Source organism: Aphidius gifuensis, linkage group LG5, assembly GCF_014905175.1.
Source record: "Aphidius gifuensis isolate YNYX2018 linkage group LG5, ASM1490517v1, whole genome shotgun sequence".
NCBI classification, from domain to species: Eukaryota; Metazoa; Arthropoda; class Insecta; order Hymenoptera; family Braconidae; genus Aphidius; species Aphidius gifuensis.
The window spans coordinates 17,210,605-17,235,233 of NC_057792.1; the positions used below are offsets into that span (position 1 = coordinate 17,210,605).

General features: G+C 24.0%; 8 protein-coding genes across 12 annotated transcripts; 5 read left to right on the plus strand and 3 right to left on the minus strand.

Moving 5' to 3' along the window:
• The first annotated feature begins 384 nt into the window (after positions 1 to 384).
• LOC122856512 (prostasin-like) lies at positions 385 to 1,198 on the plus strand. The gene is made up of 3 exons (XM_044158187.1): positions 385 to 439; positions 516 to 824; positions 912 to 1,198. The coding sequence occupies exons 1-3, from the start codon at positions 385 to 387 to the stop codon at positions 1,196 to 1,198; spliced, it is 651 nt and encodes a 216-aa protein (XP_044014122.1).
• Positions 1,199 to 3,210: 2,012 nt separating this feature from the next.
• LOC122857998 (luc7-like protein 3) lies at positions 3,211 to 6,970 on the plus strand. Of its 3 annotated transcripts, none has more exons than XM_044160591.1 (8): positions 3,221 to 3,613; positions 3,742 to 3,990; positions 4,079 to 4,285; positions 4,376 to 4,537; positions 4,620 to 4,861; positions 4,940 to 5,028; positions 5,100 to 5,216; positions 6,375 to 6,970. In XM_044160591.1, the coding sequence occupies exons 1-7, from the start codon at positions 3,509 to 3,511 to the stop codon at positions 5,174 to 5,176; spliced, it is 1,131 nt and encodes a 376-aa protein (XP_044016526.1). In that variant the 5' UTR covers positions 3,221 to 3,508; the 3' UTR covers positions 5,177 to 5,216; positions 6,375 to 6,970. The 3 variants fall into 3 exon arrangements, with proteins under 3 accessions (XP_044016525.1, XP_044016526.1, XP_044016524.1); XM_044160589.1 differs by having other exon boundaries at positions 3,252 to 3,613; positions 6,372 to 6,970; XM_044160590.1 differs by lacking the exon at positions 6,375 to 6,970 and having other exon boundaries at positions 3,211 to 3,613; positions 5,100 to 5,927.
• Positions 6,971 to 6,979: 9 nt separating this feature from the next.
• Positions 6,980 to 9,403, minus strand: LOC122858000 (mitochondrial glycine transporter-like). 2 transcript variants are annotated; one of them, XM_044160592.1, is made up of 7 exons: positions 9,274 to 9,403; positions 8,960 to 9,203; positions 8,145 to 8,263; positions 7,998 to 8,082; positions 7,587 to 7,935; positions 7,251 to 7,507; positions 6,980 to 7,174 (listed from the first exon to the last, which is right to left on the minus strand). In XM_044160592.1, exons 2-7 carry the CDS (start codon positions 9,011 to 9,013, stop codon positions 7,148 to 7,150), a joined length of 891 nt encoding a protein of 296 aa, XP_044016527.1. In that variant the 5' UTR covers positions 9,014 to 9,203; positions 9,274 to 9,403; the 3' UTR covers positions 6,980 to 7,147. The 2 variants fall into 2 exon arrangements, with proteins under 2 accessions (XP_044016527.1, XP_044016528.1); XM_044160593.1 differs by lacking the exons at positions 8,960 to 9,203; positions 9,274 to 9,403 and adding an exon at positions 8,817 to 8,928.
• Positions 9,404 to 9,764: 361 nt separating this feature from the next.
• LOC122858001 (40S ribosomal protein S9) lies at positions 9,765 to 11,962 on the plus strand. 2 transcript variants are annotated; one of them, XM_044160594.1, is made up of 4 exons: positions 9,765 to 9,852; positions 10,412 to 10,650; positions 10,871 to 11,057; positions 11,770 to 11,962. In XM_044160594.1, exons 2-4 carry the CDS (start codon positions 10,428 to 10,430, stop codon positions 11,939 to 11,941), a joined length of 582 nt encoding a protein of 193 aa, XP_044016529.1. In that variant the 5' UTR covers positions 9,765 to 9,852; positions 10,412 to 10,427; the 3' UTR covers positions 11,942 to 11,962. The 2 variants fall into 2 exon arrangements, with proteins under 2 accessions (XP_044016529.1, XP_044016530.1); XM_044160595.1 differs by lacking the exon at positions 11,770 to 11,962 and adding an exon at positions 11,348 to 11,614.
• Positions 11,963 to 12,268: 306 nt separating this feature from the next.
• Positions 12,269 to 13,361, minus strand: LOC122858002 (thymidylate synthase). The gene has a single exon (XM_044160597.1). The coding sequence runs from the start codon at positions 13,178 to 13,180 to the stop codon at positions 12,269 to 12,271; it is 912 nt and encodes a 303-aa protein (XP_044016532.1). The 5' UTR covers positions 13,181 to 13,361.
• Positions 13,362 to 13,432: 71 nt separating this feature from the next.
• On the plus strand, positions 13,433 to 15,583 carry LOC122858003 (general transcription factor IIH subunit 4). The gene is made up of 7 exons (XM_044160598.1): positions 13,433 to 14,059; positions 14,138 to 14,262; positions 14,333 to 14,538; positions 14,617 to 14,790; positions 14,866 to 14,952; positions 15,032 to 15,247; positions 15,316 to 15,583. Exons 1-7 carry the CDS (start codon positions 13,540 to 13,542, stop codon positions 15,395 to 15,397), a joined length of 1,410 nt encoding a protein of 469 aa, XP_044016533.1. The 5' UTR covers positions 13,433 to 13,539; the 3' UTR covers positions 15,398 to 15,583.
• On the minus strand, positions 15,556 to 16,909 carry LOC122858004 (cyclin-C). The gene is made up of 5 exons (XM_044160599.1): positions 16,613 to 16,909; positions 16,430 to 16,536; positions 16,160 to 16,366; positions 15,833 to 16,084; positions 15,556 to 15,758 (listed from the first exon to the last, which is right to left on the minus strand). The coding sequence occupies exons 1-5, from the start codon at positions 16,642 to 16,644 to the stop codon at positions 15,556 to 15,558; spliced, it is 801 nt and encodes a 266-aa protein (XP_044016534.1). The 5' UTR covers positions 16,645 to 16,909.
• A 1,636-nt stretch (positions 16,910 to 18,545) lies between these two features.
• On the plus strand, positions 18,546 to 23,579 carry LOC122858005 (sprouty-related, EVH1 domain-containing protein 1). The gene is made up of 6 exons (XM_044160600.1): positions 18,546 to 18,939; positions 20,024 to 20,396; positions 20,484 to 20,652; positions 20,980 to 21,038; positions 21,290 to 21,855; positions 21,939 to 23,579. The coding sequence occupies exons 1-6, from the start codon at positions 18,920 to 18,922 to the stop codon at positions 22,093 to 22,095; spliced, it is 1,344 nt and encodes a 447-aa protein (XP_044016535.1). The 5' UTR covers positions 18,546 to 18,919; the 3' UTR covers positions 22,096 to 23,579.
• Positions 23,580 to 24,629: the final 1,050 nt, after the last annotated feature.

A 24,629-nucleotide genomic window follows, 5' to 3' on the forward strand; every position in this document is an offset into this window, starting at 1 on the left:
TATTTCAGTGGTAATTATGAGCATGATTATTTTAAATTTTATGGAGAGTAAATAATATACTGTAATAAAAAATAAACACCACATAGGCTTTAACAGTATTATCGAGTATTTTAATTTCTGAAGAGATAATAAATTTAATTAACACTTGTCATTGTAAATTTACCAAAAAAATAATTCAAACTGTTAAAAAAGTTGATAATTTTTTATATTTTTTATACTTTTAAACCTTAAAAAAAAAATAACACGTGTCTATAATATCTTTTTGTTTGCACAATACAGGAAAAAATGTTTGATAAGAATAGATAATTAAACAAATCATCGCTATATAAAATCAAGCAAATTTATATTTTTTTACACTTTACATATTTTTTTAATTCAAGAATCATGCGTGTATTAATAATTTTTAATTTATCCATACTATTAACTGTTTTAATTACTGGTAAGCTTTATTTTCTAAATTTTCTATATAACATAAAATTAAAATTTATGTATTTATTTATTTATTTTATTAACAGTTGTTAATGGAAATTCACCAAATAAAATTTTTGGTGGAAATTTTGTTGATATTAATCAATATGCATTCCAAGTATCAGTACAAATTCGAAATTATCATATATGTGGTGGTGCAATCATTTCGATTTATCACATTATGACTGCAGCAAGTTGTGCTTTACATTCTAAAAATGTTTTTTATGGAAATATTAAAATAATCAGTGGAACAACTGATCTTGAGGCACTAACATCTTACTCAAAAATTCACCAAGTTGCCTATATTATATTTCATTCACAATATGATCCACGTAATAATTGGGTCAATGATATTGGTAATAAAATATATAAATTATAATAATATTCATTTTTTTTTTTTTTTACTCATATTATCTATATTATTGTTTTTTTTTTTTTTAAAGCAATATTCAAGGTTGATAAACCAATGGATTTTCATTATCTTTGTCGTCCAATCGCAGTCTCCACCGAGCCACCAAAAGATAATAAATTTACTGCAATAGGCTGGGGTATTGATCCAGTGACTTCAATAATGTCAAGACTTCTTCAATCACTCAAAGTTAGATCATTACATCGTCCATCATGTAGACAAATTTATACTCATCCAGCATATCATTTTCTTCAAAGTAGCCAGCATTGTCTTCTACCACTTTTACCAACATCTCGTTTAACAATGGTAATTATAAATTAATATAATAAATAATTATGTATTTTTTGTTTTATAAAAAAACTAATTATTTTTACAGGGTAATAGTGGCAGTCCAGTCGTCGTGGCAAAAAGAATAGTTGGAATCATTTCTTCTTTGCAAGTAACAGCTGAATTACAGCCTGCAATTTATACCAGAGTTCATCTGTATTCTCGTTGGATAGAAGACACTGTGCATTTATAATTTAACATCTATATTTAATACAACAATAAAAATTTATCATAAAAATATATCACAAAATTTAAAATAAAGATGGTCTTTGAAAAATTTATATATTTATATAATCCTTTTTGTCAATTTAGTTTTTTTTCTTTTTTAATAATATTTTTTTTTGTTCAACAAGTCAACTTGGCTTAGCTTCTTTTAGAACTTTAAGACATTCAAAACTTGGTCAAGTGTATTCTCGCTTTTTTCTTTTAATTTAATTTTTTTTTTCTTCTTTCTTTGCATCTCACTTGTCTAGTTTTCATACTCATCTTTAATTCATGCACACTTGACAAGTATATAAGACGAAAACTGTATATGGAAAAACCACTAAACACGAAGTTGCATGCAAATTTTATATTTTTTCTACTTATTTTGTAAAAAATAAACAAAAATTTATGTTTGTTTATTTTTTTTAAATTCACACGAAGAGTATCACAAAAAAATTTGACAGAAAAATTATCATTTTAAATGTAATTTATATAGTAGAATTTTTTTTTGTTTTAAATTATAATATTTTTCATCATATTATTGAAATTTTATATTAAATAACAAAATATTCTCCGTTATTTTTTTTTTTTTTCGACACAATTACATATAAAAAATCAATCACTTTCGATTAATTGTGAAATTTTAAAATATAAATTAATTAAAATCAAATTAAATAAAAATGTAAAAGAAATAAAAATTTTTTAAATTTTTTTGCAATTAAATATTTTTCATTAAAATCATCCAGAGGTATGTAATTGAATTTTTTTTTTTTTTTCATTACTGATGTATCTTCTACCCGTTACAAATACTGGCTGACACATTCACAACCCGTTCCTCTCGTTCCGCTTTTGCGTTCAGCAAAAAAATAAAAATAATAAAGAAAGTCAAAAATTAAAAATTAAAATGTTAGAAATTTGTTTAATTTTTTATTTAAATTTAAAAATATACAAGTAAAAAATTACAAATAAATTTAATTTAAATTATTTGTAAAAAAAAATTGAAAATCAAACGGTAATTTAATTTTCAAATTTACTGTTTATATCAATTGATGAAAAAAATTATATAAAATCTTTTTTTTTCTGCTTCACTGGAATGCTTTTAATTTTAAATTTTCTAATAAAACGTACTTTAACATAAAAAATAATAATTATACAAAATAAAACTGCAATCATTTATTTTTAACGACATTTTTTTATGCCTTTACTTGAAGTATTTTTTTTTTTTTTCAATAGCTAATAAACATCCATGTAAATTTAAGTGTAAATTAACAATGTGAACATTATTTTTTTTTTTGAACTCATGAGTCATGTTTAACAAACAAGACATTTTTTTTTTTTCAAACAAAAAAATATTTAAAGATGTTTGACAAGACATTGAAGTGAAATAAATAAACATTCTTGAAAATTCACTTTTTACATAACTAGGAAAGAAAGTTCACTTGAAAAAGAAAAATTAAAAAAAAAAAAAAAAACTATTAAAGTGACAAATTCCTTTCTTTTTGTATATTTTTTATTTCTATCTTTATAATTTATTTATTTTATCATTTAAAAATCTCATTATATTATTTTCATGGACTTTAATTATTTACAACAATCAATAATTATTTAAATAATAATAATATTTAAATTTTGAAAAAAGTCAGAAAGTACAGTAACTGCCATCTTTGATATAAAATTGATATAAAATTACAGTTACGCCATCAAACACTCAAACTTTGTACCAATTTTATAAATAAAATATGTCATCTATGTTTTTTTTTATAATTAATGCCTATAACCCCTGCTGATCATTAAAAAAAAAAAAAACACCCTGTCGTAAAAATCACCATTGAGGTGTTGCTGAGATACACAGTTATAAATAAAAAAAAAAAAAGAGCAACAATAACAATAAAATAATAAAAAATCAGGATTGAATTAAAAGTGATAAGTAAATAATGATATTGTGAATTTATTAAAATCATCAATATTTGTGTGCTATTATTAGGATTACCAAAACTATCGATGATCCATACATTGTCTTCCTGATATTACACTGTTGTTTGTGTTTATTACATAAAAAAAAAAAAAGCTAAATTTGATCTACAATTATTTATTGAAAACATGGCTGCAGCTGCAGCAGCCGCACTTCTTGATGAATTAATGGGAAGAAATAGAAATGTTCTTCCAAATGAAAAACCCAAAGAACTCAACTGGGAAGATCCTGAGGTAATAATAATAATAATCAAAAATTTATTTGTATATTTATGTGTCATTTAAAATATTTTATTTTTCTTCATTTGTTTATGAAATATTTTTTTTTTTAATTAAAATTTAATTTTGTTTTTAATTTACAGTTTTGCAAATTGTATCTTGTTAAATTTTGTCCTCATGATTTATTTGTAAATACACGAGCTGATCTTGGTGCTTGTACTCGTGTTCATGATGATGAAGCACGTGATTTATTTGAAAAAGCTGTCAACTCATACAGAAAACAGCAATATGAAGATGAATTTATTAGATTTTGTCAAAGTATGCTTAATGAAGTTGAAAGAAAAATTGTCAAGGGTAAACAAAGACTGGCTTTAATTGGTAAAGCTGAAGCTGTAAGTGTTAATTAAAAATAACAAAAATTATAAATATATATTTATTAATAATAAGATAATTTTAAATTTAATAATAATGCTTTTTTAGCCAGCATTAAGTCCAGCTCAAACACAAAAAAATGAAGAACAAATAGCCCTATTAACTGAAAAAATCAATAAACTAGTTGAAGAAGCTGAACAAAGTGGTATTCAAGGCAAAGTTGAACAAGCACAAGGACTCATGAGACTATGTGATTTGCTAAAAGATGAACGTGAAACACTTAGGAAATCGAATGACAATAGCCATTATTATCAGGTTAATAAAATTAATAATTTAATAATTACTATATAGCATTAAAATATTTATTATTATTTATATTTATAAAATAATACTATTTGTAAATAGACTGCAGAATTGGCTGCAGCACAAGAAAAACAAATGGAAGTTTGTGATGTATGTGGAGCATTTCTTATTGTTGGTGACGCCCAGCAACGTATTGATGATCATTTAATGGGTAAACAACATGTTGGTTATGCTAGATTAAAAAGTGCCCTAGATGAAATAATGGTAAAAATAATATTTACATATATTTATTATTATAAAATGATATTTGTTTATTTAATGTAAATATTTTTAATTAATAATTTAGGCTAGAAGAGAAAAAGCTCGTGATGAAAAAGAGCAAAGAAGAGATGAAGAAAGAAAACAAAGAACTCGTGCTAATGATGAAAATGATAGAAAAAGAAGAGATGTTGGTGATAGAGATAGAGAAAGAGATAGAGATCGGGAACGTGAACGTGGAAGAGATAGAAATAGAGAACGTGAAAGAGATAGAGATAATGATAAACGTCCAAGACGTGATGATGATAAAAATCGTCATGATACACACAGGTATTGAAAAATTATTTACCCTAAATCTATCATTTAATTATTGTGAATTTATTTGCTCTTTTTTTTTTTTTTATTAAGAAATTCTCATAAAAGTCGTAGTAAATCACGTGAACGTAATGATCGTCATAGAGAAGATGAAAATCACAGACGTCATAACAGAGATAAATGTAAGTTTTATTATTTATTTATTTAATTATTTATTATAAAATATAATTATTTATTTGTGGTTTATTAATAGTTAATCGTGATCATCATCGAATTTCAAATAACCATGGACGTCGACGTAATCGATCAACAAGTCGAAGTCACAAATAACACGTTTCTCGATTGGTTAGTGAGTGAGAAAACAATTCAGGTATGCACTAAGTATATAAATAAAATAATTAAAAAGTGTCAAATTATATACAGGTTTTTTAATAACAAGGTAAGGTCATCATTAGTATGCACATAAACTATTTTTTTTTTCATTTTTTTTTCTTTATCAGTGAACAAACAATAACATGAAAAATGAAGAAATTATGAATTTTTAAAATTAACAATACATGCGATAAACATCGAAACGCGATTCCTCCTTCGTCGCAAATAATAAATAATAAATAAATAATTATTAATATAATATTTCGGATATTTTTAATTAATAATAAACATAACAATTATAATAAATAATTATATATTATTTTGTATTAATTAAAAAATAATTACACAGAGCAAGGTGGGAGAAGGTATACCTGCACTTGCTTTGATTTAAATTAGAAAAAATAAGAAATTAAGAAATAAAAATAGTTTAAACACATTATAAATTTATTTAAATTATCATTTAATACAACAACAACAACAGCAACAAGTGTATTCCATATAGTTTTTTTTTTTTGTTATTACGATTTTTATTTTTATATATTGAGTAAGTAAATTAAAGTGGTTTAGTGAAGGATACAGTGCCAAAACTACCTGTCGCATCTGCCATGACAATGCCCTGTGTGACTGACAATACAATCCTAGCTTCTGCCACGCATTGAATTGAGGTATTTATATCGGAATGATGATACCAAACCAGAAAAAAATATAAGGCAATTTAAAAATAATTCAACGGAATTATTTAAATAATAATAATAATAATAATCATAAATACACTATGCGATATAATTATTTTTTTGGTTTTTTTTGTTTTTTAATTTAATGTTATATCTTTATATAATTAATTGATAAATGTTTATATTTTTTTTAAATTTTATTTTATTGTTATTATTTATTTTTAACACACAGATCGAAAATATCAGTGAGTGTATTTTTAATGCTGCTGCTCGACTATTAATTTTAATATACACAAAAATACATATGCAAATTTTTTAATAACAAAAAGTTTTTTTTTATTTTTTTAATTTTGTAATAATATATATATTTTTTGGATAATTACTTTTTTTTTTCTTTATAGATTTTATAAGAAATAATTATTATGTATATTTTAAATTAATTATTATTGTAAATTTAATATTTTTTTGTCTATTTTCAGAAGAGATGAGACAAAGCTGAGGAACTTTTTTTGTAACTAGTGGTGAATAAATAAGGATAACACCAAATTAATATATCGTCAAGGTAATGATTTTGTCATACTCCTGAAACTTCAATTTCTGTTAATTGCTATTATTAGCTTTGTTTTATTTTTTTTTTCTTTAATTTCATTATTTAATTAACTGATTAACTGTTTTTTTTTTTTTGTTTATTTTTTCTATAAATTATAAAGTTATATCAATCAAAAATCATCAAATTAAGTCAATTTTTTTTCCATTAAATTGTATAAAATTGAAAAATATTTATTAATCAAACTGAAGGTCATGAATTCCGTTCAAATATTTTACACATACTGTATAGATTTAAAAATTTTTTAGTAAATTCATTTGTCAATGATGAAAAAAAAAAAAAAGAAAATTTAATAATGTTATTAAATTGTAAAAAAAAAAATTAATAATAAATCACGGGTTTAGACATGAACAATATAACTAGATAAATAAAATTATCACAATAAAATTTACATAAACTTTTTTGTAAATTCATTTTAACAAAAATGTAATGAGAATTGTTATTTGAAAAATAAATTCCACGAGTCATCAATTGTTGTACTTCATTTTTACTTATTTAAAATATTTATTTTTTATTTACAAATAGAAAAAAAATATATATATGTACAATATATAATTTTAAAAAAAATAAATAATAGTTATTTATTTTTCATTGAAAAAAAATTGAATACTGCATTGGAGATTGAAATTTAATAAATGTATTTTTATTTTATTTAAGCCCAATTGTTGTAGTAATCTAAAAATAAAAAATAGCAATTATTTTAGATTAAATTTCGAAATTTAAATATAATTTAATAATTTTTTAGACATACTTGCTCATATACAGTCCATGCCATTGTTGTGACTAATGTTCTCCTCAACATTCTCGGTACAATTCCTTTAAAATATCCCAATAATCCATATTTTGTATGTATAAAAATAAATCCTCTGTATGCATTATTAAATTCATGAGGATATAGTTGCATTTTTGTTTTGAGTACATCAGCTGGATGTGTTATAACTGATGCCAATATACCAGCAACAATACCACATCCAAAATGAGCAGCAACTAGCTGTTGATTATCCATAGCTAAATTAAATAAACAATTATAAATAAATAAATAATAATTTAACAAGCACAATGTAAATTAATCAAATTAATTAATTACCTATGTCAGATATATTTTTTAATTGTGTATAAAACATAAGATAAAGACCACTGTATGGTGCATCACGTAATAATGTTGGTAATAGACCACTTGATAAACCACGTACACCTTCGTATTTATAAATTAACATTAGTGCTTGACTTATGCTATTGTATTTGTAGACTCCACTTTCATATCTTGTTTTAACAACTGTTATTGGAATAAGTAAACATCCAGATAGAGTTCTTGCAGCTATTCCCAGTGATACAGCATGAAGTGGTGAGAGTGGTTCATCAAATAAAAGTGTATTTTTTAACCAGTGAATTGAAGAAAAATATAAACCAACTCCAGGTATTACACGTGTTATTGACTGTAATTTTATTATTTATTTATTATAGCTTGAAAATAAGTTGATTATTTTTTTTCTCTTACCGGGGTCATGCCTTTCCACAAGCCAAAGATATTATCTTTTTGTACAATCTGAATGACAGTTGATAGCATTGGATGTCTTGGTGGACTAAAATTAATATTATTATATTAGGCAATTGTTTATAAGATTTTTTTTTATTTAACTTTTACCTTCCATGATTATTAGCAGTATTTTGTAAACGTGTTTTAATTAAATCCAATGGTTGAAATAATATTGTAGAAAATGTACCAGAAAATGAACCAGCAAGAAATGATTTTAATATTGGATACTGAAAAATAAATTAAAATAATTAATTTATATATTTTTTTTATTTTATCAATAAATAGTTGTTGTTATAAAATAACATTTTATTATCTTGCACGAGTTTCCTCACGTGAATTCAACTTGCAAGGGCATCAAAGATCAATTTTAATATTTTTTTTTCTGTAGATTATGTTATTTACAAATTTATCACTTGGAATATTTTTTTATGTAAAGTGAACAAAAGGTCGTGGCTAATATACAATCTCAATGAAATTAAAAAATGTCAATAATTTTTTTATTGAGTTTAAGGTCCTTTGATTAATTATCAATACAATTATATAAAAAAAAAATTTGATCTTGAAGTTAATTAAGGTCAATTATTTATAAATTCAAAAAAAATTAATTTTTTTCTTATTAACAAATTTGAAATTATCAAAACAATTATGTTATTGTAAAAAAGTAATTTATTAATTATTTAATTGAATAATAAATTAAAAATTATTATTAAAAATAAAAGCAAAATATAATTTTGGAAATATAAAAATATAGAAATGAAATTGTTAATTAATTTTGCTCACTGATAGTGTATCCATGTTAATTGTTAACAATAAAAAATAAACTTGTTTTGCAAAAAAAAAATAAAGACTTGAAGAAAATATAAAATACTCAGCCAAAGTTTAATGCTAAACTGAATGACATTAAAGTCATTACAGCTACTTACATCCTTGCTTATCTTGGTGTCTTCACCATTAGGTTCAACAAAATGACCTTTCATATCAAAATCATAATATTCAAGTCAAATGCCAGGGTAAGAAAAACGTGATTAAAACGTGACATTAAAACGTGTTAGCTCTACTTTTCAATATCATCATTTAATATAATAATTAATCTTCAATGTTATTTATTTATTATATTTTCATGTTATCCTCAAAAGTTTTTCATTGATTCAACCTCAATTTTTTTGACTAAAACAATTTAAAAACATAAACAACATATTAATCATTTGAACTATTTCTATTATCAATATATAATTACCTAGTGGATACCTGGAATATCTTCAGAAATTATATTCTGGAATTAATATGACCTTTTGAAGGAGAAAAAAAAAAATGTATTGAATCAAAATATAATTGTCATAAAACAAAATGAAGGTATCAAATTAAGGTTTGATAAAAAAATACATTGATGACAAATAACTTTGATAACAACATCCATTTTTTTATATTGTTAAAAAACAATTTTAATAACAATTAAATAATTATCATTGATAATAATTGTTGTTATTTTAAATTGCGTAAAATAATATCGTCAGTTATTTTCCATTTTCATCGTATCATATTGAGCATACATAAACTCATGTCAGACAAATAAATAAATAAAAAAAATAAAAATAAACAATATTATTGTTTATAATAAATTGTGTTTACCTTATTATATAAAAAACATTGCTTGATAAATTAATTATCTGCTTTATCGATAAAATTAAACGGATTCGAAATAAAATTTTGGCGCTAGTGTAAAAAATAAATTAATCGAAATTAATTTTTTTTTTGCATCTCTCTTTTTCGTCTTGACTGTAAGAACGAAAGGATCGTTTTTCTTGGTACACTAGATGTAAGTTAAATAAACAATTAATAAACTAATTATCCAATATTTAAATAAAACAATTATTAAATATTTAAAAAACGTAATACAAATTGATTATTTTTTTAATTAAAAAATATTTATAAATTCTTTTTTATATTGCCTGATCAACTCAAGCCATGTGCTTGATTATTTTTGAGTAATAATTAATCTAATTATTCAACAAACATCTTCAATATTAATTTAATTATTTATCATTAATTTAAAATTGAAGCTTATAATGTAATTGTTTTATTTATTATATTTTTAAAATATAAAATAAATACGCCTTGAAACTTGGGCAAGGAATGTCTGACAACTCAGGCAGTTTCTAATCTTTGAGGCAAGAATAAAATCCTAGTTTAATCAATGGGAAAAGTAATTATCTTTTCACTGTTTCATGGCTAGGATACATTCATTTACATTAAAACAATTAAATATAATTTAATATGAATACATATTCAAAAAACAACTTGATTGTATAAATATAGGTTAAGTTTCTCTTGTTGCTTATATTAATTAACTAATATTCTTTAAAATTTGATTACAGATAACGATCAGCCATCATGGTCAACCACAGAATTCCCCAGGTATTCTCCAAAACCTCTGTTACACCACGTAGACCATACGAGAAGGCTCGTCTTGACCAAGAATTAAAGGTCATTGGTGAATATGGTCTTCGTAACAAACGTGAAGTATGGAGAGTCAAGTACACTCTTGCTAAAATTCGTAAAGCTGCCAGAGAACTTCTTACTCTTGATGAGAAAGAGCCAAAGCGTCTTTTTGAAGGTAAAAATCATCTTAATATATTCAACTATTAATTAAATGATTTTCTATTAATAAAATTAACATGATGATCCATTTTATAATGATTCTGACACCTCTTGTCCGAATAAATTTTGTCGATATTAATTTTGAAGCTGATAATTTTATTTAAAAATTAAAAATACAATTGAATAATATTTATAGCAACAAATTAATTAATATATTGTGTTAATTTTTTCATCAGGTAATGCACTCTTACGTCGTTTGGTCAGAATTGGAGTTTTGGATGAAAGTAGAATGAAGCTCGATTACGTTTTGGGTTTGAAAATTGAAGATTTCTTGGAGCGTCGTCTTCAAACACAAGTATTCAAGCTTGGATTAGCTAAATCAATTCATCATGCTCGTGTTCTTATTCGTCAAAGACATATTCGGTTAGTATCAACATTTAAAAATCAAAAAAAAAAATAAGAAGATAAGCCTTAAAAATTGGGCAAGAAATGTCTGACAATTCAGGCAGTTTCTAATCTTTGAGGCAAAATTAAATATCCTGGATTAATCAATGGGAAAAGTCATTATCTTTTCACTGTTTCATGGCCAGGATACATTTATTATCAACAATGAAATTGCTTAAATTCATTATTTAATAGTTAAAAAAAATAAAGCAAGTTGTTGATGTTATTTTTTTTTCGTATGCTAAGAATATGACTTGTACATTCTTCAGATACCAGAATGATGTCATGGGCTGAAAACCCTCCAGGCTAGCTTTCGTTTGATTTTCATAAGGCCACTAAAATGTTTGATCAATTTATTTGATCTTCATTTTACGCCTGAAACCATATCGATGTGCTCCTGATAAGCAGAATATTAATTTTTATTATTTTTATTCAAAAAGACCACTTGTGTGTTTTTATAACACTCAATGTCTCCATTAATTTTCTTAAAGACCACTTGAATTGTTGTCTATCAATGACACAATCAACGTCTCCATGTTTTGTGATTTTTTTAATTTAAAAAAAAAAAAAATCAAACAATCGGTATGAATTTTATAATCCACCAAGTTGATAAATTAAAATGAATTTATATTGTTTATTTAATTGATGATAAATTTTAGAATGTAAATTTTATTGTTGTTATTTTTTACAGTGTACGTAAACAGGTTGTCAATATCCCATCATTCGTTGTTCGTTTGGACTCACAAAAACACATTGATTTCTCATTGAAATCACCATTCGGTGGTGGCCGTCCAGGTCGTGTAAAGAGGAAGAACATGAAAAAGGGAACAAATGCACCAGCTGCTGAAGAAGAAGAAGATTAAACTGTAAAATTTTAATCTTTTATTCTGATTAAATAAAAATTGATTTTGATTGAAAAAAAAAATTAACAATATTTAGTCGTCAATATTTATTATAAAACTATAATTTTAATTGTGTAAATAATAATAAAAAAATAATGTTTAATTTATTACTAAAATAATTAACTGCATTAATTCAAATTATTTGAACTATTTTTAATGATAATATTTAAATTGCTATATATTTTTGGGGATAAATAAATAAACAAATCAGTTACAGGTGAAAATAAAAACCATAAATTTATTATAAACAAAAAAAAAGAGATTAGATTAAATTATAATATGAAATATTTAAACAGCCATTTTCATTGGAAGCTTTGGATGATGTTCATAGCCAACAAGTTCAAAATCACTTGCAACAAAATCATCAATCTCTTTGACATCTCTGATAATTTTAAGTTGAGGAAATTTTTTAGGTACACGTAGACACTGAATTTTCAATGTATCAACATGATTCAAATAAACATGACAATCACCCATTGTATGAACAAATTCACCTGGTTTAAGATTTGTAATATGAGCAAGCATATATGTTAACAATGAATATGATGCAATATTAAATGGTACACCAAGTCCCATATCAGCACTACGTTGATAAAGATGACATGATAATTCTCCATTAGCAACAAAAAATTGTACCAAACAATGACAAGGTGGTAGTGCCATTTTTGGTATATCAATTGGATTCCATGCACACATTATGATTCTTCTATCATCAGGTTTATTTCTTAGTTTATCAATGACATCTGCAAGTTGATCAATACCCTTGCCATCATAATTATCATTAAAATTTGTATATTCAGCACCATAATGACGCCATTGAAAACCATAAACTGGACCAAGATCACCTTCTTCTCTATCTTTAAATCCATATGCATCTAAATATTCTCTGGAACTATTACCATCCCAAATTTTAACACCTTTTGCTGATAAATCTTTGGCATTTGTTGATCCACTTATGAACCATAATAACTCTTCAACAACTGCCTTCCAAGCAACTAGCTTTGTTGTTAATAATGGAAAAACACCATCACGTAAACTAAATCTCATTTGTGGTCCAAATAATGCAATAGTACCAACTCCAGTACGATCCTCTTTTTTTGCTCCATTTTTTATAATTTTTTCAATCAATTTTATGTACTGGAGTTCTTCATGCTCCTCATCAATTGATAGCTCTTCAGATTTTTCATTAAATCCTGGCATTTTTAACACAATTTAAATTACTATTATCAATTTTGCACTTTGTCAGTTAGTTTATTAATTTTTTCTGTTATAAAATTTTTAATAATAACAATGAAAACAATGAATAATTGTTGATTGACAATTAACAATTTGGCGGGACAATTATTATAATTATATGCACCAAAAGAAATAAAGTCAAGACTCAAGCTGTAACTATCTTCATTGCAAACAATTTATGAAATTCATAACCTTAAAAATTATAATCAACAACAATCAACATTGGCTCTACACTTTTTGACATCAAGAGAGTTGTCAAAACAATTAGTTATATATTAAATAATAAATAATAGTAATAATAATAAAAAAATAATTAAAATATAATGACAAGTTCACAATCAACAAGTGGACCAAATTTATTACGTTCAACTGGTTTAAAATGTAAAGATTTACATGAATATTTAAAATCAAGATCACCAGAATTATTAACAGAACTTTATCAAAATCCACCAATATGTCTTGCTGTATTTCGTGAATTACCAGCTCATGCTAGACACTATGTTATGAGATTGTTATTTATTGATCAATCAGTACCTACAGCTGTTGTTGAATCATGGTGTTCAAAACTTGATTCTGAAGAGCACAGAAGAGTCATTAAAATATTATGTGAATTAAATATATTTAAAGAATCACGGGTACCTGGTGGTTTACCTACTTGGACATTAAATTTAACATTTAAAAAAAATCTTAAAATTGTATTACTTGGTGGTGGTAAACCATGGACAATGTCAAATCAACTTGACACTGATAGTAAACCAAGAGATGTTGCATTTTTAGATTCATATGCCATTGAAAGATGGGAATGTGTATTGCATTACATGGTTGGATCAAAACAACAAGAAGGTAAATAAACAAAACATAATTATTTACTTTATTCACTTGATTATTTTAATAATAATAAAATGTTGTTGATGATTTTAGGAATATCTGCTGATGCTGTGAGAATATTGCTTCATGCTGGTTTAATGAATCGTGATGAAGAAGATGGTAGTCCAATTATAACACAAGCTGGATTTCAATTTCTTCTTCTAGACACTGCATCACAGGTAAAATATTTAAACTTAAATAAAAAAAAAAAAGCCATTAACTTTTAAATATTATTATTTGTTACTCAAGGTTTGGTATTTTATACTTCAATATTTGGATACAATTGAAGCAAGAGGATTAAATCTCGTTGAATGTTTAACATTTTTATTTCAACTAAATTTTTCAACACTTGGAAAAGATTACAGTACTGAAGGTATGACAGATGGTTTGCTAGTATTTTTACAACATCTCAGAGAATTTGGTCTTGTTTATCAGCGTAAAAGAAAAGCTGGAAGGTAATAATAATAATTTTATTATTAATTATTTATCTTGAATATAAAGTTTAGCTAATTTATGTTTCTTATGTAAATAAGATTTTATCCAACTCGTTTGGCTTTGAATATTGCAACTGGACAAAATAAACCAATAACAAGAGATATTGAAAAAGATGGATATATTGTTGTTGAAACAAATTATCGAGTGTATGCTTATACAAATTCAGATCTTCAAGTTGCTTTGCTTGGTTTATTCTGCGAAATAATGTACAGGTAAAAATTATAAATTAAACACTATAATGATATAGAAAAAAAATTAAATACCGTTATCTTTTTATGTTCATTTAGATTTCCAAATTTAGTAGTATCAATTTTAACTCGTGACTCAGTACGTCAAGCTCTGAGAAGTGGTATAACTGCTGCACAAATTGTTGGGTAAATTGAAGAAATAAAAATACATTTATAAGATTTATTTTGTTAAATAGTATAAATTTTATTAATTTTATTATTACAGTTATTTAAATCAACATGCACATAGTAAAATGATTGACAATGGTCCACCAACACTACCACCAACAATTGTCGATCAAATAAAATTATGGGAAAATGAAAGAAATAGATTTACATTTACTGGTGGTGTTTTGTATAATACTTTTTTGTCAAATACTGAATACGAAGTATTACGTGATCATGCACAATCAACAAATGTTCTAATTTGGCACAATGACAAGTAAGAAAATTATTTAAACAATATTAAAATCAACACATTTATTAATTATATTTTTTTTTTTATTTCAGAACTCGTACAGTTGTCGTATCAAAAGATAGTCATGATGATGTTAAAAAATTTTGGAAACGTTACTCAAAGGGTTCAAGTTAATTATAAATTTTTTTTGTAAATATTTATTTTAATATTATATTATGTTAATAAAGTATGTTTTTTTTTTTTTTTTAAAAAAAAGAATTTAAATATAAAAAAAAAACAAATTGATATTCTAGTTTTAATTTTACGTATTTATTTTTTTCATTGAATTTCATTCATCGTTGTGGTGCTGCTTTTGGTTTTGGCATTTTAGCAAGTAAACCTTGAATTTCTTTTTTTTCATCATATGTTTTCCATAGTTCATATAAATTAATAATATATCTTGCTATTTCTTGTATTTTTTCCATGTCTGCATTTAGCTCAGCAAACCATGATTTAAGATCTTTTTGAAGAATAACACATGCTATTTGTAGGCATCCTTTTGAATAAGAAAATAACGATAAATAAAATACTTTAAATGTATAAATTAGATTTAATTTTAATCATAATTACCAATGGCTATTTGATAAGGTGGATAAAGAAGACAAACATCAGTACGTAAACTGTCATTGATGATTCTCCATGCAAGTGTTAATAATTGCTCATCTGGACCAACATCTTGTATGAGTGTTAACAATGGACGATATGGTTGATAAACAATTAAACAACAATCAAGATGTTCTAGTAAATAAAATTCACATTCCAATATGTGATTTGTTCGATATGGAAATTCTTGTGAATATGCATAATTAAATTTATTTTTAACTGTTAAATAAATATTTTTTGTTATTAATTGATTACATAAATTTATAGCAATATTTAATAATTAATTTTACTTGCCTACAGTTTGACAGGTTGTTATCAATCTTGTGTTTGATATAACACCAAATTCTTCAACTTTTGATGCTAAAAAAACTGATGTTGGTGCTAGCAATAATGGATCAATGCATTTTAAACTATTTCTAGCATAAAAACGTTTAAAATAAACTGTTGCTGTTGCTATAACTTGTTGTCTTAATTTTAATTGTTCACCCAGTACTTGTATTACTAAAATTAAAATATTTATTAGTATTATTCAATTTGAAAAGAATACTTTTTAATTATACTTACAATTTGAAAAAAATATAAATAATTTTTGATACTCTTCTTCAGTGAGTACTGCAATATCATGTTGACGTTCTCTTACTAAATCTTGCTTGTCCAAAAGCCATTGTTGACTAAAAAAATTAAAAAATAATCATTAATATTAACAGCTATTATTGTTTATTTAATTGATATGAATTTAACACTTACTGGTGTGAACTTTGCCAAAAATTTCCAGCCATTCTTGATGAATTTTAATAAATAAATGGCCGAATAATTTACTGAATTTTTATTTATTCCTCATATAAAATAATGAGACTATTAAAATTATTGTTTTGTTTAATTGTAAAATAATTTTATTGTTTTGTTTTAATTGTTGAGGTATTTGTTGTGTTTGCTAAATTAAAAAATGCTTATACATTCTATAATCAAACTAGTCAATAAAATTGTTTGTTAAATTTTTTTTGTTGTCATTTTATTAATTTTCTATAATTCTCATGCATTTAATATTTATTATTTAAACATTATTTTTAATTATAAATAACACATAATTTTGTTTATATTTATCTTTTCTAAATTAACAGGTTTTTTATGTGTGTGTTAGTTGTCAAATTTTTTTGTATTCGTGTGTGTATTTATAGTACATTTGATGCAATGTAGTTAGCAGCACTTCCTGGCTCCCATTTTTTTTTTTTTTATTTTCAAATCAAATTAACATTTTAATTTAAAAATAATTACGGAGAATTTTTTACAGATAACATACAGATATATTTGTGCAATATAAAATTTATTAATTGATATTGAAAATTAACAACAATTATATAATAAATAATTGGATTTAAAAATAATATTTTCATTATTTATTATTAATTTATTTATCATGTCATTTATTTAAAAAAATATTACATTGTTTCATTAATAAAAAGTATCTGTATTTTTACATTGAAATAATTGAATTAAAAAATACATAAAAAATATTTAATTATTAAATTATATTGCTGTCAAAATAATTACGTTTAAACTGTGGGAAATTTTTTTTTTTTTTTAAATAAAATTACCGAGTTTAAAATAAAACTCTACTAAAACGGAAAGACAAAAAATTATAAAATTAAAAAATCCACTCTAGAACAATAAAAAAAAAAACTAAAAAAAAAATAATAACAATAATTTGACCATCCTGACAAACATCCGGACCCGAGGGTCATCACGATTCCCATCTCTAATTGGGATAAATTAGACCGATTCATTTCGACGCTTACAACAAAATTCCGGTCAATTTCCATTATCCTCCCCAACAATACAGAAATTCAACGAATAAAATTATAAAAATAGGATAAAACTAATTAGCCATAAAAATAAAATGGCAAAAAAACATTTTAAATTTATTTAAAAATAACAAAAAACCAATTTCAACTAAATTTAAAATAATTATATATTTTTCAATCAATTAAAAAAATAAAAATAATTAATAATTTTTAAGAAAATATAAAATTTCCCAATTTTATAAACATGATAATTAAATAATTTAAAAAATAGTAAATTTCTATTGAAGTTATTTCAAAAGAGTAAAGTACAAAGTTAAAAAAAAAAAAAAAGCGACATAGAGTTAAAGAGAGAGAAAATTGGCCGATGACACATAAAAAAATAAAAAAGAAACAGAGAGTGAAACTGCGGAAGGTCGTAGTCAAGAAGAAGAGGAGGATGGGCATCAGTGAATAACATCAAGAAAAAAAAAAAAGAGGGGTAGAAAAGTGGATTCCATATTTCCATCTCCTCGTTGAAAACTGTTGAAAACACACAAGAGGATGTTGAAGAGTGCCAGAAAGAGAGAGGCTAAAAAATATAATAAAAAAAAATAAATAAAAAAAATCATCTCTCTCTTTCGCCCACATACTCTTTCATCAAAAGGATCTCATTTTTTTTATCTCTCCCTTCTGATTGCTTCTGATATAAAGCCGCGTGCGCATGTGATACATGATGATTCAAAAATGAGAGCTGTGTGTGTGTGAGAGAGAGAGAGGGACTGTATCGTTTGATGATATATATATGTGGCGGGTGGGAGGATGATGAGGTTTATTGTAGCGCGCAAAGAGCGCGAGAGGGGAGGGAGAAGAGAGCAGCGAGGAGGAGGTGGTGAGCGTGAAAAAAACCAAAGAGAGGGAGGAACAGCCACAGCGCTGTGCTTCCTGTCGTTTTGGCTCTCTAGTGTTAGCCTTAAAAATAATATTAAAAAAGTGTAAAGAAGAAAACAAAAAATATAATACAAAATTTAATAAATAACAATAATAAAATATACAAGTGTACTGATAAAAAGTTAATACTCATGATTTAAGGAATATACTGGATTAATGTGAAGTGTTAATTAAAGTGTATACATATAAGTAATTGATAATTAATATATGAAATAATAATATAAATATTTAGAGGTTTACTAGACCGAATGTATTCTCAATGCAATGAAAATGGTGAAGTGTGGAGTAAAGTGGGCATTGAGTAAGGCCTTCGACATATCAAATCATGACAGAGGCCTCGGAAGAGTAAGTAAACATTAAAATAATTAATAATAATATCCATTTTTTTTTTTAACTAATATCAATTATCAATTTAATTGAATTTACTATTATCATTATGCTCATTATTTTGTTTATTTATATATACTCAATTATTACAAATAATAACAAATTTTTTTTTTTCATTTTTTTAAAAGCCAAAATGTCAAATAATTATTTTTCTATTATATTTATAATTTTTTTATATAAAAAATAAATTGAGGGAGGATGTCCTGAATCGAAGGAAATTACTTGTGTCTATATGTGTATGTGTGTACACATGCGTTTGCATATATGTATACATAAGAAAAAAAAAAATATTTTTCCATCTAAAAATCAATTTTTTTTTCATGATTTTTATTTAAATATAATTTATATTTTTATTATATTGACATTATATTTATTGATGAATTATTGATTATTTATTTTATAAAAATTTAATGGTTTATTGTTATTATTATTTTGTGAGAGGGTACACCCACACACACCCTTCGTTAATGTTACCGACCCTCTTCATGGAAATGTACCTATTATGTACCTTGTATATACATATATTAATATATAGGTATATACATTTATATATATTTTCACTGGGCATTCATGAAAATAAGTCATGCGCAATTATCCATGTATTTATGTATATATATATATGAAAAATATGATTGTGTATGTGTACACGTTGCTTGCTTGGTTCATTCATTGAATCGATGTCAATGCGTACGCCTATTTTCACACAATTTTCCAGTCAAAAATTTGTTTTTTTTTTTTCTTAATACATATATACATTTAATAATATAAATGACTATAAATTATTATTTATAACTAACATTTTTTTTTAATGATTAAAAAATTAATTTTTATTATTTTCCTTTTAATTTAATCAATAAATAAATTTTTACAAATGAACATTAAAGAAAATTATTTTTTAAATTAATTATAATGGATTATTCGAGGTTGAGGTATGGCATTCAGAGTATTAAATTATTTTTATGTTAAAAAATGAAAATGATTATTTGTTGTTATTAATTTAAAAAAAATATATTTTAATTTTGTTATTAATTATTACTTACAGTGGTAATTATCTGGTAAGGGTCCGGGCCCAGGTGATGACAAGGGATGATAGTTCTGGTGGTTGGGTACCACTTAGTGGTGGTGGTCTTGCAAATGTATCTGTAAGACGTAGAGCAACATCATCAAGTGGTACTGGAAGTACAAATGTTGGTACAACTACTGTTACAAATGGATCATCAACTGGTACATCACCAAATAATAGTGGTAATAATAATAATGGTGGTAATGGTAGTGGTGCTGGAGCTACTAGTGTGACTGCTACTGCTGGTACTGCTACTGCTGCTAGTCAAAGTTCATCAAGTACATCACCACCAAGTGCAGCTAAAAAAAAACATGAATATCTTATTTATGGAAAAAGAATAACAGATCAATCAGTAATATATATATTTTTTTTATAATTATTTATATGAGTTTTTGTTATTTAATTTGATTTTAATTTATTATTTTGATGATTTAAATAGGTTGTTCTTAGTTGCACAATTAAAAAAGACTTTCAATATAATAAAGTCATGCCAACGTTTCATCATTGGCGTACTGGTGAAAAAAAATTTGGTTTAACATTTCAAACAGCAGCTGATGCTAGAGCATTTGATAAAGGTGTACGTACAGCAGTTGAAGAACTCTTAGAAGGTAATTTTAATTATTTTAAAAATAATAATAATATCATAGCTGCTGATTTTACAGAATCTTTTTTCATTCATTTTTATTGTAAATATTTTTTTCATTCATTATCTTATTCCAATTGATATATTGATAACAATTATAATCATTTGTTTGTCCACTTTGGCCGATTATTTAACTGGTAAAAATATGGGTTAAATATTAATCTGTGTTTGAAGGACAATTGTTCAAGGTCACAATAAACATGTTGCTTATTTTTTGTTATTAAATAATAATTATAGAATTATAACAATTAAAAACAGAATATATTTCTAATAAAATTATTTACTTTTTTAGGTTTAACAGATACAGCATTACGATCACACTCGGATGTTGGTGATGACAGTGTGTTTATGGTATGTTTTATATTACATAAAAAATAATATATTTTTTGGAATTGAAATAAAAATAAAAAAAAATTAAATTACCATTTCATGATAAATTTTCAAAGAATAATATTCAATTTATTATCACAAATAAAATTCTCCGAAAATTATTAAATTTATAAAATTCAATTTGAAAATATTTGAGAATTTGAATTAAATTTTCTAAGCTTTACCTAGAAAAAATAAATTAAAATAAAATAATTATTTTAAAAATATTACAGGCTATAAATTTACCAGCAGAACCACCAGATCCACGTCAATCAAATGAACAATCATCACGAACAATACGTTCACAATATTGTAATGATTTATCAGATTCTCATAAATCAATTCATTATATAAATAGTAGTACATCAACAAAAGTATTATCATCACATAATCATCCACTTGAATCAAGTGGTGATATTGGTACAGATAATTGTCCATATGTACAATTAACAACTCTAAGTCATGATTATCTTTATCCAGTACTTGAAGATCATAAAACTCAAAATAATCAAAGTGAACGTAGAACATCAACTGGTTCATTTAAAAAACCAGATATTATTGATTCACAACCAACTAAAATTATTGGTAAACATGATAATACAAGATTAAGATGTAAATATTGTCAAAGAATATATTCAGATGATGATAATCCACGTGGTTCATGTGAATATGCACCAGATAAAATTGGCAAAGCAATTGATACTGTATCATGTTTGATATGTGCAAGATGTATGCTTTATCATTGTATGAGTGATGCTGAAGGAGAAAATTCCCATAGTCTTGAACACAATCCATGCATGTATGTATAAATATAAATATCAATATCAATGCTTTAATTAATTTCCAAGTAAATTAACTAATTACATATTAATTATAATTTAGATGCAGTACAGAGGATGGTTGTGGTCGTCGTTGGTTTGGTTTAGCTTTGCTATCTTTAATTGTACCATGTTTATGGTTATATCCACCATTACGTGCCATTCATTGGTGTGGTATGGCCTGCAGTATTTGCGGTGGTCGTCATCATCAAATGGAATAACTGAAAGATCCCTTTGGTATATCTACACCATTTACCATTTATACATCTGATAATATTTATGAATTTCATGATTTAAATATGGCAAGGTGTCAGAGATATCAAAGGGACAAAAAATTACCTGTACATGCACTTATTCATCAAGGTCATTTGTGAATATTATTATGATAGACACACTACACACCAATACACACATCTACACACAGTGCATTAACAATTAACAGTGCATTAATTAAGCATTCTTGATGAATGATTAATTATTATTTATTTATTATTTTATTTTTTAATTAAATTAATTATTGTGAATGTGATTGTTCAAGTTGATAACACAAATTATCAAAGTAATTTTATGATTTTTAAGAACGTTGATTCATCAACATTAAAAATGATATTTTTTTTGAAAATAATATGACAATTTTAAAGGAAATAAATTGTTAAAGTTATTCATTAAATTATTGAATGTGTTAAAATAATAATAATAATTAATTTCACATAATGTGATAAGTGCTGAATGATTAAAAAATATGAGACAATTTAGATGATAAAAAAAAAAATCATAATAATTATAATAAATGCTTAATTTAAAACAGACTTTTATGCTGAAGAAAATAATATCGTAAATAATGTTCAAAAATTTGTTTTAATTTGTAATAACTAAATTTGCTATAATAATAATAATATTTTTTTTTTTCTTTATTTGTTTTTTAATGAGTTTTTTTTTTTTTTTCGTTTTTTTTTTATACAATTTTTATTGTAAGCTTTAATATGACATTGTAAGTTACTAGGTGAATTTAATTATTTTTAAATTGAATTATTTAATTCTGATTTATTATTGTTTAAATGAGGAATGAGATTTTTTTTTTTTTAAACAAAAATTATGATCTGTGTATCTAGTGGTCTGTTAGATATTTCTCAGCTTCAAAATGAAGATAATTAATAGTATAAATAATAATTGCGCGCATAAGTGAAGAAAAAATGTTAATTTAATTAATAATATAACAACAAAATATTAATAATTATAATAATATTTATATTTCCAAATTTTCTTTGCCTATGCAAGACCAAGATTTTTATTTTTTAAAAAAAGTAATTATTTAAATTTAAAGTTAAAAGAAAAAAAAACAAAAGGATTCTTTTATTAGTGTCCGAACGAACCGCTGAGTATTTGTTTCCTGTTTATATATTATTTTGTTATTATTATTTTTTTAAATATAAAATGGGAACACAACTAAGCTTTAATCGCTTATCTTTGAAGTGACAAATATATAAAAAAAAATAAATTGTCTGTCGTTGAATGAAAGAAAAAAAAAATACAAATATTTTACTCAAAATTATATTTCGCTGGATAAATTATAGAAAAATTAATTAATAAATTAAAATAAAATTCAGGGTAACATGTCAAGGCCGTTAAACAAACGACAAAACCAACATGGTATAAAAAAAAAAATATAAAATTTAAAATAAATAAAAACACCAAAAAAAAAAAATGAAAAAAAAAAACACGTATTTATTTTTTATTAGTTAAATAACGGAGCAAGTTATACTTATATTAATCCTAGCACAATTTTATTCAAAAATTGAAAAACAACAATTGGCAATTGTAAAAAAAATGGCTTTTTTTTTTTTTAAATTAAATAAAAAATTAAAACAATAAAGAAGAAGAAAAAAAATAAGAAATTCAAAATAATAAAAATAACACAAATGTATTAGTGTATTCAATTTTTGTATTAACTTTTTTACAGTTTTTGTATACCCAAAAAATATTTTTTCAATTTCTCAATGCTCAAGAGAAATAAAAAATATTTTTTGCATTAGAATAGCACATGTAGTTGATAAATATATATTATTTTTTAAACTCATATTCGCACTTCCATTGCACACCGATAATATAATTTTTCATTAGCCAAAAATATAATTAAAAATTAAAAAAAATATTAATCAAACAAAAGTATAAAGCGCGCAACTTAATTAGACAAAAAAAAAAACAGCATAAATGTCACAATTTTTAATTTAAATTATCAAAAATAATCTACATGTTTAATTGTAATTATTTTTATGAGCTAGAAGAAGAGAAAGAAAAAAAAAAATAATTAAATAATTCTCAACTCAAGAATTTAGATAATTAATTTAATTTAAAAAAAATTAACTTAACGATTTACATTGTTCTGAATCATGTAAATAAAATGTATTGTTTACTGCCATATCTAAAACGTTAATGAACTTTAATGATGTTTTAAATTATAATATTATTATTCTGATATTTAATTTTTTGAAAATTACGCTTTTAAATTTTTAGCTAATAAATAATTAAAATTAAAAATAAAGTATTGTTGATTGTAAAACACTTGTCGTTAAAAGAAGAAAGATGAATAATAATAAAAAGAAAAAAAAAAAAAAAAAACTTACAATTTAATTTAAAAATAAGTACAAAAGCTATTTTCCCAATAAGTTTGTTGTGATTATCACTAAATGAAAATATTTGTGTTAATCGTATCACGTATTACAAGTGGATTTTAATAAATAAATTTAATTATTTT